General features: G+C 45.9%; 4 protein-coding genes across 5 annotated transcripts; 3 read left to right on the plus strand and 1 right to left on the minus strand.

Annotated features, from left to right (window-relative positions):
- Positions 1–1,252: 1,252 nt before the first annotated feature.
- On the plus strand, positions 1,253–4,962 carry TSTA_029130 (NACHT domain protein; the record flags this gene model as incomplete). The annotated part of the gene is made up of 2 exons (XM_002480024.1): positions 1,253–2,968; positions 3,022–4,962. 2 exons carry the CDS (start codon positions 1,253–1,255, stop codon positions 4,960–4,962), a joined length of 3,657 nt encoding a protein of 1,218 aa, XP_002480069.1.
- A 66-nt stretch (positions 4,963–5,028) lies between these two features.
- TSTA_029140 (uncharacterized protein) lies at positions 5,029–5,631 on the plus strand (the record flags this gene model as incomplete). Its single annotated transcript, XM_002480025.1, has 2 exons — positions 5,029–5,340; positions 5,362–5,631. The coding sequence occupies 2 exons, from the start codon at positions 5,029–5,031 to the stop codon at positions 5,629–5,631; spliced, it is 582 nt and encodes a 193-aa protein (XP_002480070.1).
- Positions 5,632–7,698: 2,067 nt separating this feature from the next.
- On the plus strand, positions 7,699–8,358 carry TSTA_029150 (uncharacterized protein; the record flags this gene model as incomplete). Its single annotated transcript, XM_002480026.1, has 2 exons — positions 7,699–7,998; positions 8,116–8,358. The coding sequence occupies 2 exons, from the start codon at positions 7,699–7,701 to the stop codon at positions 8,356–8,358; spliced, it is 543 nt and encodes a 180-aa protein (XP_002480071.1).
- An 814-nt stretch (positions 8,359–9,172) lies between these two features.
- TSTA_029160 (malate synthase AcuE) lies at positions 9,173–11,153 on the minus strand. 2 transcript variants are annotated; one of them, XM_002480028.1, is made up of 3 exons: positions 10,682–11,153; positions 9,653–10,632; positions 9,173–9,575 (listed from the first exon to the last, which is right to left on the minus strand). In XM_002480028.1, the coding sequence occupies exons 1-3, from the start codon at positions 11,040–11,042 to the stop codon at positions 9,354–9,356; spliced, it is 1,563 nt and encodes a 520-aa protein (XP_002480073.1). In that variant the 5' UTR covers positions 11,043–11,153; the 3' UTR covers positions 9,173–9,353. The 2 variants fall into 2 exon arrangements, with proteins under 2 accessions (XP_002480073.1, XP_002480072.1); XM_002480027.1 differs by having other exon boundaries at positions 9,173–9,579.
- Between the last annotated feature and the right edge of the window lie 143 nt (positions 11,154–11,296).

Raw genomic sequence — 11,296 nt, forward strand, 5'->3', positions numbered from 1 at the left:
AGACGCCATACTGGCGATAGTGCTCAGTTACGACAGGGATTTGTCTTTATCCTAATGAATACAGGATCGACTGAGTGATATGTAAGCAAGCCAATAAGTTATATGACTCGTGCCATCATTATAAGTATTCTACGATTCTATGTGCCACTAAAAAAAAACCTGAATATAAAGGAGGCCTCCCTCCATTTATACAATTCTTCTCCCCGAGCTCTCCACATCATCGATGTGGAGAAGATACAGCTACATAACCTCGGAATGTCGCAACGCAACACCATATTTCCTCATTCGATATGAACTATGCGAAGCTTATTGCACAAAATTCAAAGATCTGATTGTCCTCTGATTTGGTTCAGATCATATCTGGATCACAAAAAGTACGTCAACCTGCCCATCGCAGAAGACTTAGGGTTAAAGGACCCCACATATACAATCGTGGGGCCTTTTTCTCTTATAAATACCCCCTTATCAGAAATCAGAATGAGTACACGGTCGATATACCTAGGTAGGACATGAAAGTACCATTATTGCTGATTGCCTGTGTAGATCTGGCCTCTCATTTAAGATTCTGCGGAATATTCTTCGGGCTCTTCATATTGTTCCTCTGCCTAAGAAGAAAATGCCACGATGTTTCATTATACGATAAACAGGCAGATGAACTATATCATAACAGAAAGAGAAATAATAAACATCGGATAAATTGCCCAGGCGTCCTCCACCGCTCTCGCATTTGGGAATCTATAGATAGAATGAAAAATAGTTTAAATTTAAGCTTATTTTGACCACATTCCTATGATCCTATCTGGTATCTCTCCGTAGGTACCCTCGTAGGCTGTAGCACCTCCCAGGTACGTGACTAACGATTATTGAGAGTAGAACAATTTCATCTACCAGAGATAATGTAATACAGTAACTTGTCCTATACTCTATAAAACAATTCGCTCCAATTATAAGATCAAGTACAGATCCCATACGCAGTAAGCTCGGATAGGAAAGAAAAGGCTATTTAGGGCAAGTCCCGTCAAGCCCTAACACTTGTAACCTAAGGCAGCCAGCCTTGTACCAGTGTTAAATTCGGAATAATAAATACGAGTTGGGCTAGTTATATGCTTTAGGTTCAGCTACGGCTGAATGCATAAGGAGGGGAAGGAGGGATCCTTTAGCCGGGCTTTTTTTTCAGTTTCTACAATAACATCTTCAGCGTTGCTCCTTCTGTAGGACTGCCAAGTGGATTGTGATCTCCTGCTTTGCGACTATGGCGACGACTCGCACGTCAAATGAGTCGTCGACCAACGACCTATCGTCCCTCTGGCATGCTGCTTGTAACAACTACGCGAAGGAAACTGGAATCACCATCAACGATGAGGAATTCCCCAGGGTATCTGGGCCCGAACAGCTATCACACCAGCTCGATGCGGAGGAGGCTCATTTTCAAAACTTCCGAACGAAAAAAAGTCCACTTCTTCATACCATGCAAACTATCCTGGTGCCATTTGAAAATTGGGGAGATCTGATCGGGGATGCAGTCGCTGCTGCATTTCCACCAGCGTCCTCTATTATGGGTGCCATGCTGTTGTTGATCCGTAGTGCGCGAAAAGTCAGCGAATCCTTTGACATGATTACCGACCTCTTTCAGAAATTGAGCAATTTTGCCCTTCGTCTGGATATTTACAAGGGCGTTCCGCTCAGCAAAGGAATCCAAATAATCATCGTTAAGATCTTGGTCAATTTTCGCGTCTGTGCAGCGTCACAAAAATTGCTAAAAGCAGGCTCATTTAGAGCGCGGCTTTCGAAATGGGCTAAAAACATCTTTGTTGAAGATATTTCTGTCAGTTCCCTCCTGGCTGAACTTCAGGGATTGACGAGCCAGGAAGATAAGATGATCTCTGCCCAGAATCTCAATCTCACTCATCAGGCACTGAAGAACACCGCGGATTTACTCGAAAGGGACAACGTTAAGAGTGACCGAGACAGGCTTAACAAAGTGAGGGATAAGCTAAAACCAGTTTCAGCATCTAGCCAGGTTCACTCCGCGATCAGTAGCAGTCGGATTCCGGGCTCAGGGAAGTGGATTAATGATAGAATCAAGTCTTGGTGGCAGAGTTCTCAACCCATACTCTGGCTCCATGGTGGGCCTGCGGTAGGAAAGTCCTACTTGGCAGCCAAGATTATTGACGACCTCACGAACGCAGAGATATCGTCTATGCCTGTGGTTGCTTCGTTTTTCTGCAAGAACAACGATATTGATTTGCGCTCCATGAACAAAGCTCTACGGACTCTCGCTTGGCAGGTAGCTGCACAGCTACCGAGGTTCGCCGATCATGCTGAAGACTTTTGCCTAAAGGCCGATTTAGCTGATACATACTCGGTATGGTGGAAGCTATTGCTGAAATTCTTCACCGGGGGTGCCTCGGACGTCTCGGTGTGGTTTGTCATTAACGGCATCGATGAGGTAGATCCAGAAGAACAAAATCTGCTCTTTGATCTCCTTGAGAAAACCTATTCGCTAGAGGAGCAGTCCCAGGTATCATTTTCTTTGCGATTTGTACTTCTGAGCCGGGATTCAGTACGAAGCAGTCTTGAAGAGCACCTACTTGGGTGGGTACCAGACATTGAGATAACTAATAGTCAGAACAAAGAAGATCTCCATAGATATATCTACCAAAAATTACAAAGGGCAAGTCTATTTAAAGGCTCTTCCAAGCTGTTAGATGAGATCGTTGATGACATACGCGAGTCTGCAGAAGGTCTATGGGAATGGGCAAATCTTGTCATTAAATCTGTCTTGCATTGTAGCACCAAAGGACAGATTCGGCGAGTTGTCAAGACCATGCCACGGGGAATCAGTGCAATGCTCAGTCAGGAACTCCAGCGTTTAGCTCGTCAGCTCTCAGCGGACATGCTACCAGACGAACTGAATTGTGTCGAGGAATCAGGGCAAATCCAACAGCTTAACCTGATACTCTCCTTTGTCACTATTGCTCAAAAGCCTCTAACAATTAAGCAGCTTGAACTCCTGTTGAGATCATGCTTGAGGACGAAGTCCTGAATGTGGAAGATAACCTTCGCATTGAATATTCATCTCTTTTTGTTGTACGAGACGCAGGAGAAGCAGAAGGATATTTCAAGGATGATTTTATTGTAACGCTCCGCCACAGCTCTTTCTATGAGTTCTTCAAAACATCCGGACAAAGAGAAAATGGGCCCATCCATGTCGACCCCGAGCGCGCGGAGGCAAGCCTCGTGTTTGTCCTTCTGCATGCTCTCCATGGGACTGATACATCCAAGCCCGAGACCTACAAGTCTCTAGGTCTGATTGAGACATACGCAGACAGCTTCCTACCACTACATCTAACGTCCGCCAACCCAGAGAACGCAGGTAATCTACAGGACGAAATCTCGGCTCTGATTTTAGATGTCTTTGCCAAAGATATAGAGCGTGGCCATCCTTTTGTTTCCGCATACTACGTGTACGGTGATTCTTACAGTTTAATCGCATGGTCCTGGGTAACCGATTTTGGGTATTACTGGTTTGATGCAGGAGGTTATAATATTGCCAACGAGAGGGCGCAGCAGGTGCTAAAGTGGCTTCTCCCAGCTGCGAGGGAGATATTCGAAGAGTGTGCCCGGTATTCGGTCTCAGCAAGCGATATGTGCCCGTTTACCATCCTCTTCTCGCCTCTGGCAGTTTCCCTTTCGCGTCACTGGCTTGCCCCGGATGTTATTGAAGCGCGCGATGGATGCGCCCATTCAATTCCCATCGTGTTAAATATATTTGGTGAAATGGCAGGTAATCTGGATCCCTCACGCCATTACGGACAAGCTGCAAGTCCTGAGTCCACTGCACCAGACGTTGTCAAAAGGACAACACGGGTCGAGGACTATGTATCGTCTTCTCGCATTTTGCTTGTCGCCAAGTTGCAACAACATGAGATGACGACCAGTTGGCACACCCGAGTCGGACAGGCGCTTCTCTCCCATTCGTATTTCCGGGAAAGCCTCGAGCACTTCGAAAAGTCACTTAGCACAGATGAGAAAAGTCGGACCTTGAGCTCAGAGTCTTTGTCTGTCATTCATAGAAATATGGCCAGTGCGTGCTTTGCAATCGGTATGTATAAAGAGGCAGTAGAGCACAATAAACTTGCAGACACACTGGGTGGCACGAGCACGGCGGTTGATTTCATTCTAAGTGGTGGTCATATACGTCACTTGTTAAACGCAGCCCAACTGGAGTACATCGCAAATATGCCAAATCAAGCTGTTGCAAAAGCAAATGAAGCCTGGCAAGCATACTTAGAAAGAGAGGATGATCGAGACTGGTACTTGTGGATCAACTTCTTGTTTATCTTTCTGGGGCTGGAGCAACCACATCTTCTCCGCCCAGTCTTTGAGCTTGCCTTGTCCCATTTCCAAGAGCTTTCTCGTCAGAATATCGAAGTAGATGGACTAGCCGAACACATAATCGACCCAGGAGCTCGACGATTACGCACAACGTACAAGGCGATTCGTTTTGGGTTGACGCCAGACGATGAAAAGTGTCTTCAACTGATGGCCTGGGCAGTGAAAAGGATCACAAGTTGTGATGATATCCTGCCAAAGTTGAAATTCTTAATAGGAACAGCATTGTTTGAGAAAGGACAGTTTGCCACAGGAATTTTGAACTGGTATGAAGCAGTCACAGATTCTAATCCCAATCCTGTCTCCTGGCAAACTGAACCGGCCCAAGAAAGGTCCCTGAGCTACATGGCTGCTGTTTGTCTCTACCATCCCGAGATTTCGTTTTGTAGTGGTAATCCTCTAACCTTAGATTCGGATGCTGAATTTGGCGATATCTGCCTTATTATTTCATCTTGGTTGCGGGATAGCGGGGACCATACAAATGCTCGAAAGGCGCTCTGCGGTCGTGTGAAGAAGTGTATCAGTTTGCTGTCAGATGATGACCCCTCTAATGACTGTGACGCCTGAATCGAACTTTTTAAGACGTTTCTGGCTGCTACAGAAAGTGACGAAGACCTGAACGGCTCCTTATATATGGTCAAGACCTGGCGCAGGCTTTCTGATCATGACACTCCCAAATCTGATGAAGAAAAAGAAGCCGCCGAAGTATTCAAGGAGGTCCATATTGAAGATGACAAGGCTTCCACGAATGAAAGCGTCAAGGAGAATGCAAAGGCCGTAGAGCCAACGGACGTGCCTGATATGATCTGGAACATTTACAATTCTGTCACTGCGTGCGCGAATTGCGATCTTCTAGTCACTTCGGCGTCGCACTGGTATTTCTGTCGATCCTGCCCTCACATGGTCTTGTATCCAGCCTGCTACCGTAATATCCAGAGCAGCAATGTAAATTCTTTCCTTTCCCAGCATGCTCCGCGGACTTGTAATTCTCAGCATGAGTTTTACTATACTGGCAAACGGCTTCGATTTTCTGAATGTGCGGAAGAGGGCATGATTCGCCTCACGAGCATCGACTCTGACGAGGTGAAGATATTGTGGGTTGAGGAATGGAAGGATAGGTTGGCAGAGAAATGGGGAACGAAGGAGTTTGAGTTTGAAGGTGGATTGTCGTCTTGGTGTATGCAGGTGTTGCCAGAGGTGCAGAGGGAGAGATGGGCTACATTTTTCAAGGTATAAATGGCGTTGATCGAAGAAATCGTTCTTTTTGATTCTGCACCATAACTGAATTCATTCTCAGAGTCGAGTAGTGCCAGAATCTACCTAGGGATATCGCAGCTTCAATTCCATCTCGCCTCATTATCATTCCGTATCAAATAAGGCGGACAGCAGTTTAAATTGTCCATGTCGGGTTTCTTGCATATGGTCTATAGCCAACTAGACTATTCTCACAGCTCCCGATGGCAAACGAGATATACAATCATACGTGACCGCCGGACCGAACGACTTGTGATCAATACATGTAAGCTTGTGCCCATGTCTCCTGAGATTGCCGGTAGAGTTGTAGCTCTGGTGTAACTGACTCCAATCTATGGTGTTCGATTGGCCTTGCAACCTCATCTACCTCATGACTCGGTTGTATAACTAAACGTCCTTCATCGTGTACCCATGTGAGCAGCTATGCATTTGATGCTATGACTAGCATCTTGCAGGTTGTTAGGGTTCTCCGGCAACTCCGAGACCAAAGCAACTGTCTTATTTGTCTCTATTAATGAAGGTAGCTAGAAACAGCTTTCTATATCATCAGCACTAATATACTAAACTCATCGACAATTTACTCAACAGGTTGCGACACTGCTTGCCTCGGCTTGTACTGACAATCGATGGATTGCCATTTCGAATAAAGAAAGAAGGAATATACTCAAAATGTGGCCATTTAGTAAAGGCAAATACTCCTCGATTATACTTTATTTCTATGACGCATGGTTAATGAACATTGGCAATCCTTGCGTCTGGAGGTGCTCCACTGGCAATGTTCTGATACCTCTCTACCAGCTCAATAGTGGCCTTAATCAGTGTAACATAGATCGCGGTAAGTTTGATTGCTCTGCTGTCGTAGCTTCTGAGATGATTATTTGCTCTTAAAAAGTAAAATCCAACTTCTGATAGATTCCCCCCAGATACTGGTTACTACCCTGTTCATAACTCCTATCTGCAGAGAAGCAGAATGACGCTTCTTGATCTTGAGAAATCTCCCTTGATAATTACAAAAAAGCTTTTTCAGCAATCACACAAACATTTAAATATGCAAACCCAGCAACATGACATAATGCCTCCTGAACCGACCGATTACTCTACTATCTCCTTCATCTGAAGCTCCTTGTGTAAAGGAATATGACTCAATCTCTTTGACCTATCTTTTGCATACAATGCCCAGTACACCTTTGCAAAAGTCGCAAATCTTTTCGAAACTCAAGATGGCCCTCAAAGCTTCAGGCGTGGTTTTTAGCACGACTATTCTAGGGCTTGATCCATGGCATAGTTTTGCGGCGCGAATCCTCTTATGGATAATTAATTGGGAGCGACGGCTTGTAAACTATACAGATGAAGCGGATATCTTTGTGGATGCCCTAGAAAAACATCTCGCAGTGGTTAACGCTGAGGTCATTGGTTCTGTTCTAATCTCCGAGGCTAAAAGTCCCAGAATATAATACGGAATAGCCATGTATGAAGCTACAAAAGGTCATACAAAACACCTAGCATCCGCAGATAACCAGTTGGGCCTCTGGGCTTCGAGTTATTTTGCAAAAAATGGATTTATACTAAGTTATCATACATCTAATCCGTTTCATGCCTGCAGCCCTGACATATCAGTGATACCGATCATAATTTTGGAATATAACGTTCAATGCATCAACTATATCTGGATTACTCGACTGGACTCTGATCAAGAAAGCTTGTTAGACTGCATGTTTCTAGGACCTCTCTATACAGGATTCTATATCACTATTTTGAATCCTTCCATAAAGCTCGTGTAATACGAATGCTAAATGCCATTAGTTGGACAAAAGAAACAGGAAAACAGGATATCAAACATATGCGGCAATACTTATACCATCTGCCAAAACGACCTGGCGTGGAAGGAGGTTTCATCATTTCGTAGGTCCCTCCTATCCACTTACGACTCTTCTTCATGCTAATTGGAGTGTTTCGTGATATGATGGGGGTGCCGGGGGGAGGAATGGAATGATATCTCCGCTTGCAAGTAAGATGCGACAATACCTTCAGAAAGAAAAATCCTGCAACATGAGTGAGAGCCCCTCAGCGTATGACTGTGCGATGGTGAGAGTATGTGTCCCTTGGTGCTTGAAGTATCCATTCGAGCAGAGAATACCCTCTATACGATCAACAGCAACAAAGATAGTGATTGTTGATATCGGTGGAAACCAGGGAGTAAATCTTGACCGGCTGCCTAGTAGCTTTTCACATCTGGACTGTGACCTTGTTCTACAAGATTTACCGAAGACACTGATAGAAATCCGAACCCATCTTGATCCAAGGATCAGGTCAATGGCCTATGACTTTTCACAGCACAGTGCGTACAGGGTGAGTCAATCAAATTCAGACATGAGTGGTTTTACGACAAATAGGGCTCACATAATTCTCAAAATCAGGAGCTGATATTTACTATCTAAAGTCCGCACTGCATGACTGGGATGATAGCGCTTCAAAGGAGATTCTATCAAACACCTTCTCATCAATAAAATCATATTATCTGATACAAACGAATCCCTATCCCGAGCAGAAATGGATATGTTGATGCTATTCCTGTGTGATTGCATGGAGCATAGCAAATTGCAGCGGGAAGAGTCGTTGGCAAAAGTGAACTCGCCTCTACGAATCATCGATACTTGGTCTGTCCCTGGGGATCAGCAGAGCGTTATTGAGGCTTGTCTCGCAGAGTAGTTTACTCTCTTTTTTTCTCTCTGTTGTTAATTCAATTTAACGTCTTTATTCTAGAGTGGCCTTGAAGGAATTCTCATATAATGCTCGAGGTTCCATATATCATAATAGCAAGAAATCAAAACTGAATCTCCAATCTAATCGTGAAGGGTGCACTAGAATCTCTCTCCAGACGAACTTTGCCAGCTCGTCCCTTGCAGCCCTCATCCTCTTCAGCACTTCATCCTTTGGTAGATCCAAGAGATTGCCAAAATCCTGCTGAACCATTTCTAGCTTACCTAGTTTGACATACCACGCTTCTGACTTCCTCTCAGAAGCTCCCAGCTCTAGACAAGCCTCGACCCAGAGCTTCATAACATGTTTACTCTGCGGCAAGAACGGCACAACCACATTCCAAACATGCGGCATAGATTCGCACTCCACAAAAGTAACCTCAACACCACAGAATCCTTGATATTCCTAACCAGGAATTTGATTCTATCCGAATACGTCTCTTCTCCACACGCAATCCACATTGGGGGCATTCCTGTTCAGTGTTCAGTCCGTCCATGTCGGCGGATCGACAAATGGATGACATATCGCCGAATTATTCGCAGTGCAAGTCCCCTCTGGGAGGGATGGAGGGCCATATGGAGTCTGCGGGAAAGTTTGGCTGGAGCCAGGGCGCACTTTCGGATAACCAGTCAGTTGTCTCGAATTCCTTGACCGATGGTAGCGACAATGCGAGATCGGCTCCGGGGCAGATGAATGCGCATCCAGCTGGCATGTCTAGAGAGATCTTTCGACTAAAGAAATGCATCATATCGGCTCCAGTTACAAGGAACGTCAAAGTCAGGATGACAGTTCAATTGAACCTAACCAGGAGAATTATAACATATATCAAAACTTATATACATGGACACATCAAGACGCCTTTCCAAAAACCGTTAATTGCTATTCCCCAAATCAAAGCTTAGCAGCATTTCCAGGTGAGGAAATCTCATTATAGAGCAAGGAAGTCAAGAAATCCGCATAATCTTCACCCGTAACCTGAGAAGCGAAATATCTAGCTGCAAGCTGGTATTTATTTCCCTTGGGTGCCTTTGAGGCGAGTGATTCGGCTTGTTCTTGGAGGAGGCGGAGGGCGTATGCCTTGTCGATACGTTTGCCTTCTGCGGTGGTGACGTTGTGGCGGACCCATTGCCAGAGTTGGCTGCGGGAGACTTCTGCGGTGGCGGCGTCTTCCTGTTTTTGAGTCAGCCTCTTTTCTCTTTTTTTTTTTTCCTTTAGTCAAAAACCGTTAGTAGAGGGGACGAACCATAAGATAGTTGATAGGAATACAGCCGACACCTCGGAGCCATCCTTCCATATAACCCAGACCAATGTTGAGGTTCTTTCTGATTCCATCCTCGGTAATAGAGCCAGGCACGTTGGTGTTCAAGAGGTCATTTGCGGTGACATGGACATCTTCCCGGCGGTTGAACAGCTGGTTGGGAGTAGGCATATACTTGTTAAAGACCTCGGAAGCAATGCTGGCCAACGCAGGGTGAGCAACCCATGTTCCGTCGTGACCAGCACGGACTTCACGAAGCTTATCTTTACGGACATTCTCCATAGCGACATCATTTGCTTGTGGATCATCCTTGATAGGAATCTGTGCAGCCATACCACCCATGGCATGAACGCCACGGCGATGGCAAGTCTTGATAAGAAGACGGACATATGCATCCATAAACGGCACAGTCATGGTAACGGCAGAACGATCGGGGAGGACAAAGTTGGGATTCTGACGGAACTTCTTGATGAAGGAGAAAATATAATCCCATCGACCACAGTTGAGACCGGAACTGTGGTCTCGAAGCTCGTAGATAATCTCATCCATCTCAAACGCAGCGGTGATAGTCTCAATCAAGACTGTGGCACGGATCGTCCCGCGTGGTAGACCGATATAGTCCTGTGCCAAGTTGAAGACGTCATTCCACAGACGAGCCTCCAAGTGAGACTCCATCTTGGGAAGATAAAAGTATGGGCCGGTGCCTCGGCTAATGAGTTCGCGGGCGTTGTGGAAGAAGTAGAGACCAAAGTCGAACAGAGAACCCGAAATGGGCTCGCCATCGACGGTGAAGTGTTTCTCTTCCAAATGCCAGCCACGAGCACGAGCAATCAGTGTGGGCAGTGTTCGGTCTGTGCGGAGTTTGTACTCTTTGTTTCCTTGCTTGAAGTCGACTTGACGACGGATAGCATCGTAGAGGTTCACCTGGCCGTTGATCATATTCTCCCACGTGGGAGCCGAGGAGTCTACTCGCATTAATTTTGGAATTGTCATGGGGAGTTTAGGAAGACGTACCCTCAAAATCAGCCATATAGGTCCAGACATCCGAATTCAATGCATTCACCACCATCTTCCGGTCTGTCGGCCCCGTAATCTCAACACGACGATCCACCAAGCCGGGGGCCGGGGGAGCTCCCTTCCAAGCATCATTTTCACGAATATGTTTAGTCTCCGGCAAGAAATCCAAAAGGAGACCGCGGTCAATCTCTGCCTGGCGGACAATTCGTCGTTCGAGCAGAGCCTTGCGGGTGCTGTTGAAGGTGCGATGCAAGAGAGCCAAGAAAGCGACGGCGTCCTTGGTGAGGATCTTGCGGTGTTCGTTGTTGACGGATCCGAGGATGGAGACCCCCTGGAGCTGGGTTTCGACGGTAGTCATTTTTGATGGTTCCCCTTTGATGATATGTTGATGGTAAAGTGTTTACAGTGAATGCAAGTTGGACAAAAGGAATGATATATATCTTCAGAGAAAGAGAATGTCTCGGACGATAGGATGGATGGATCATCGATAATATCGACGTCAGGATCTTGGGGCAATGGCCATAGCCGCGGCCCGGACAGAAGGTGCTACATTCTGGTCTGCACCAATCAATTGCCCCGGTTATCGGCCAGAGGAATCATTCTGCACAATTA

This window comes from Talaromyces stipitatus, genomic scaffold (assembly GCF_000003125.1).
Source record: "Talaromyces stipitatus ATCC 10500 scf_1105507295541 genomic scaffold, whole genome shotgun sequence".
Classification (NCBI taxonomy): Eukaryota; Fungi; Ascomycota; class Eurotiomycetes; order Eurotiales; family Trichocomaceae; genus Talaromyces; species Talaromyces stipitatus.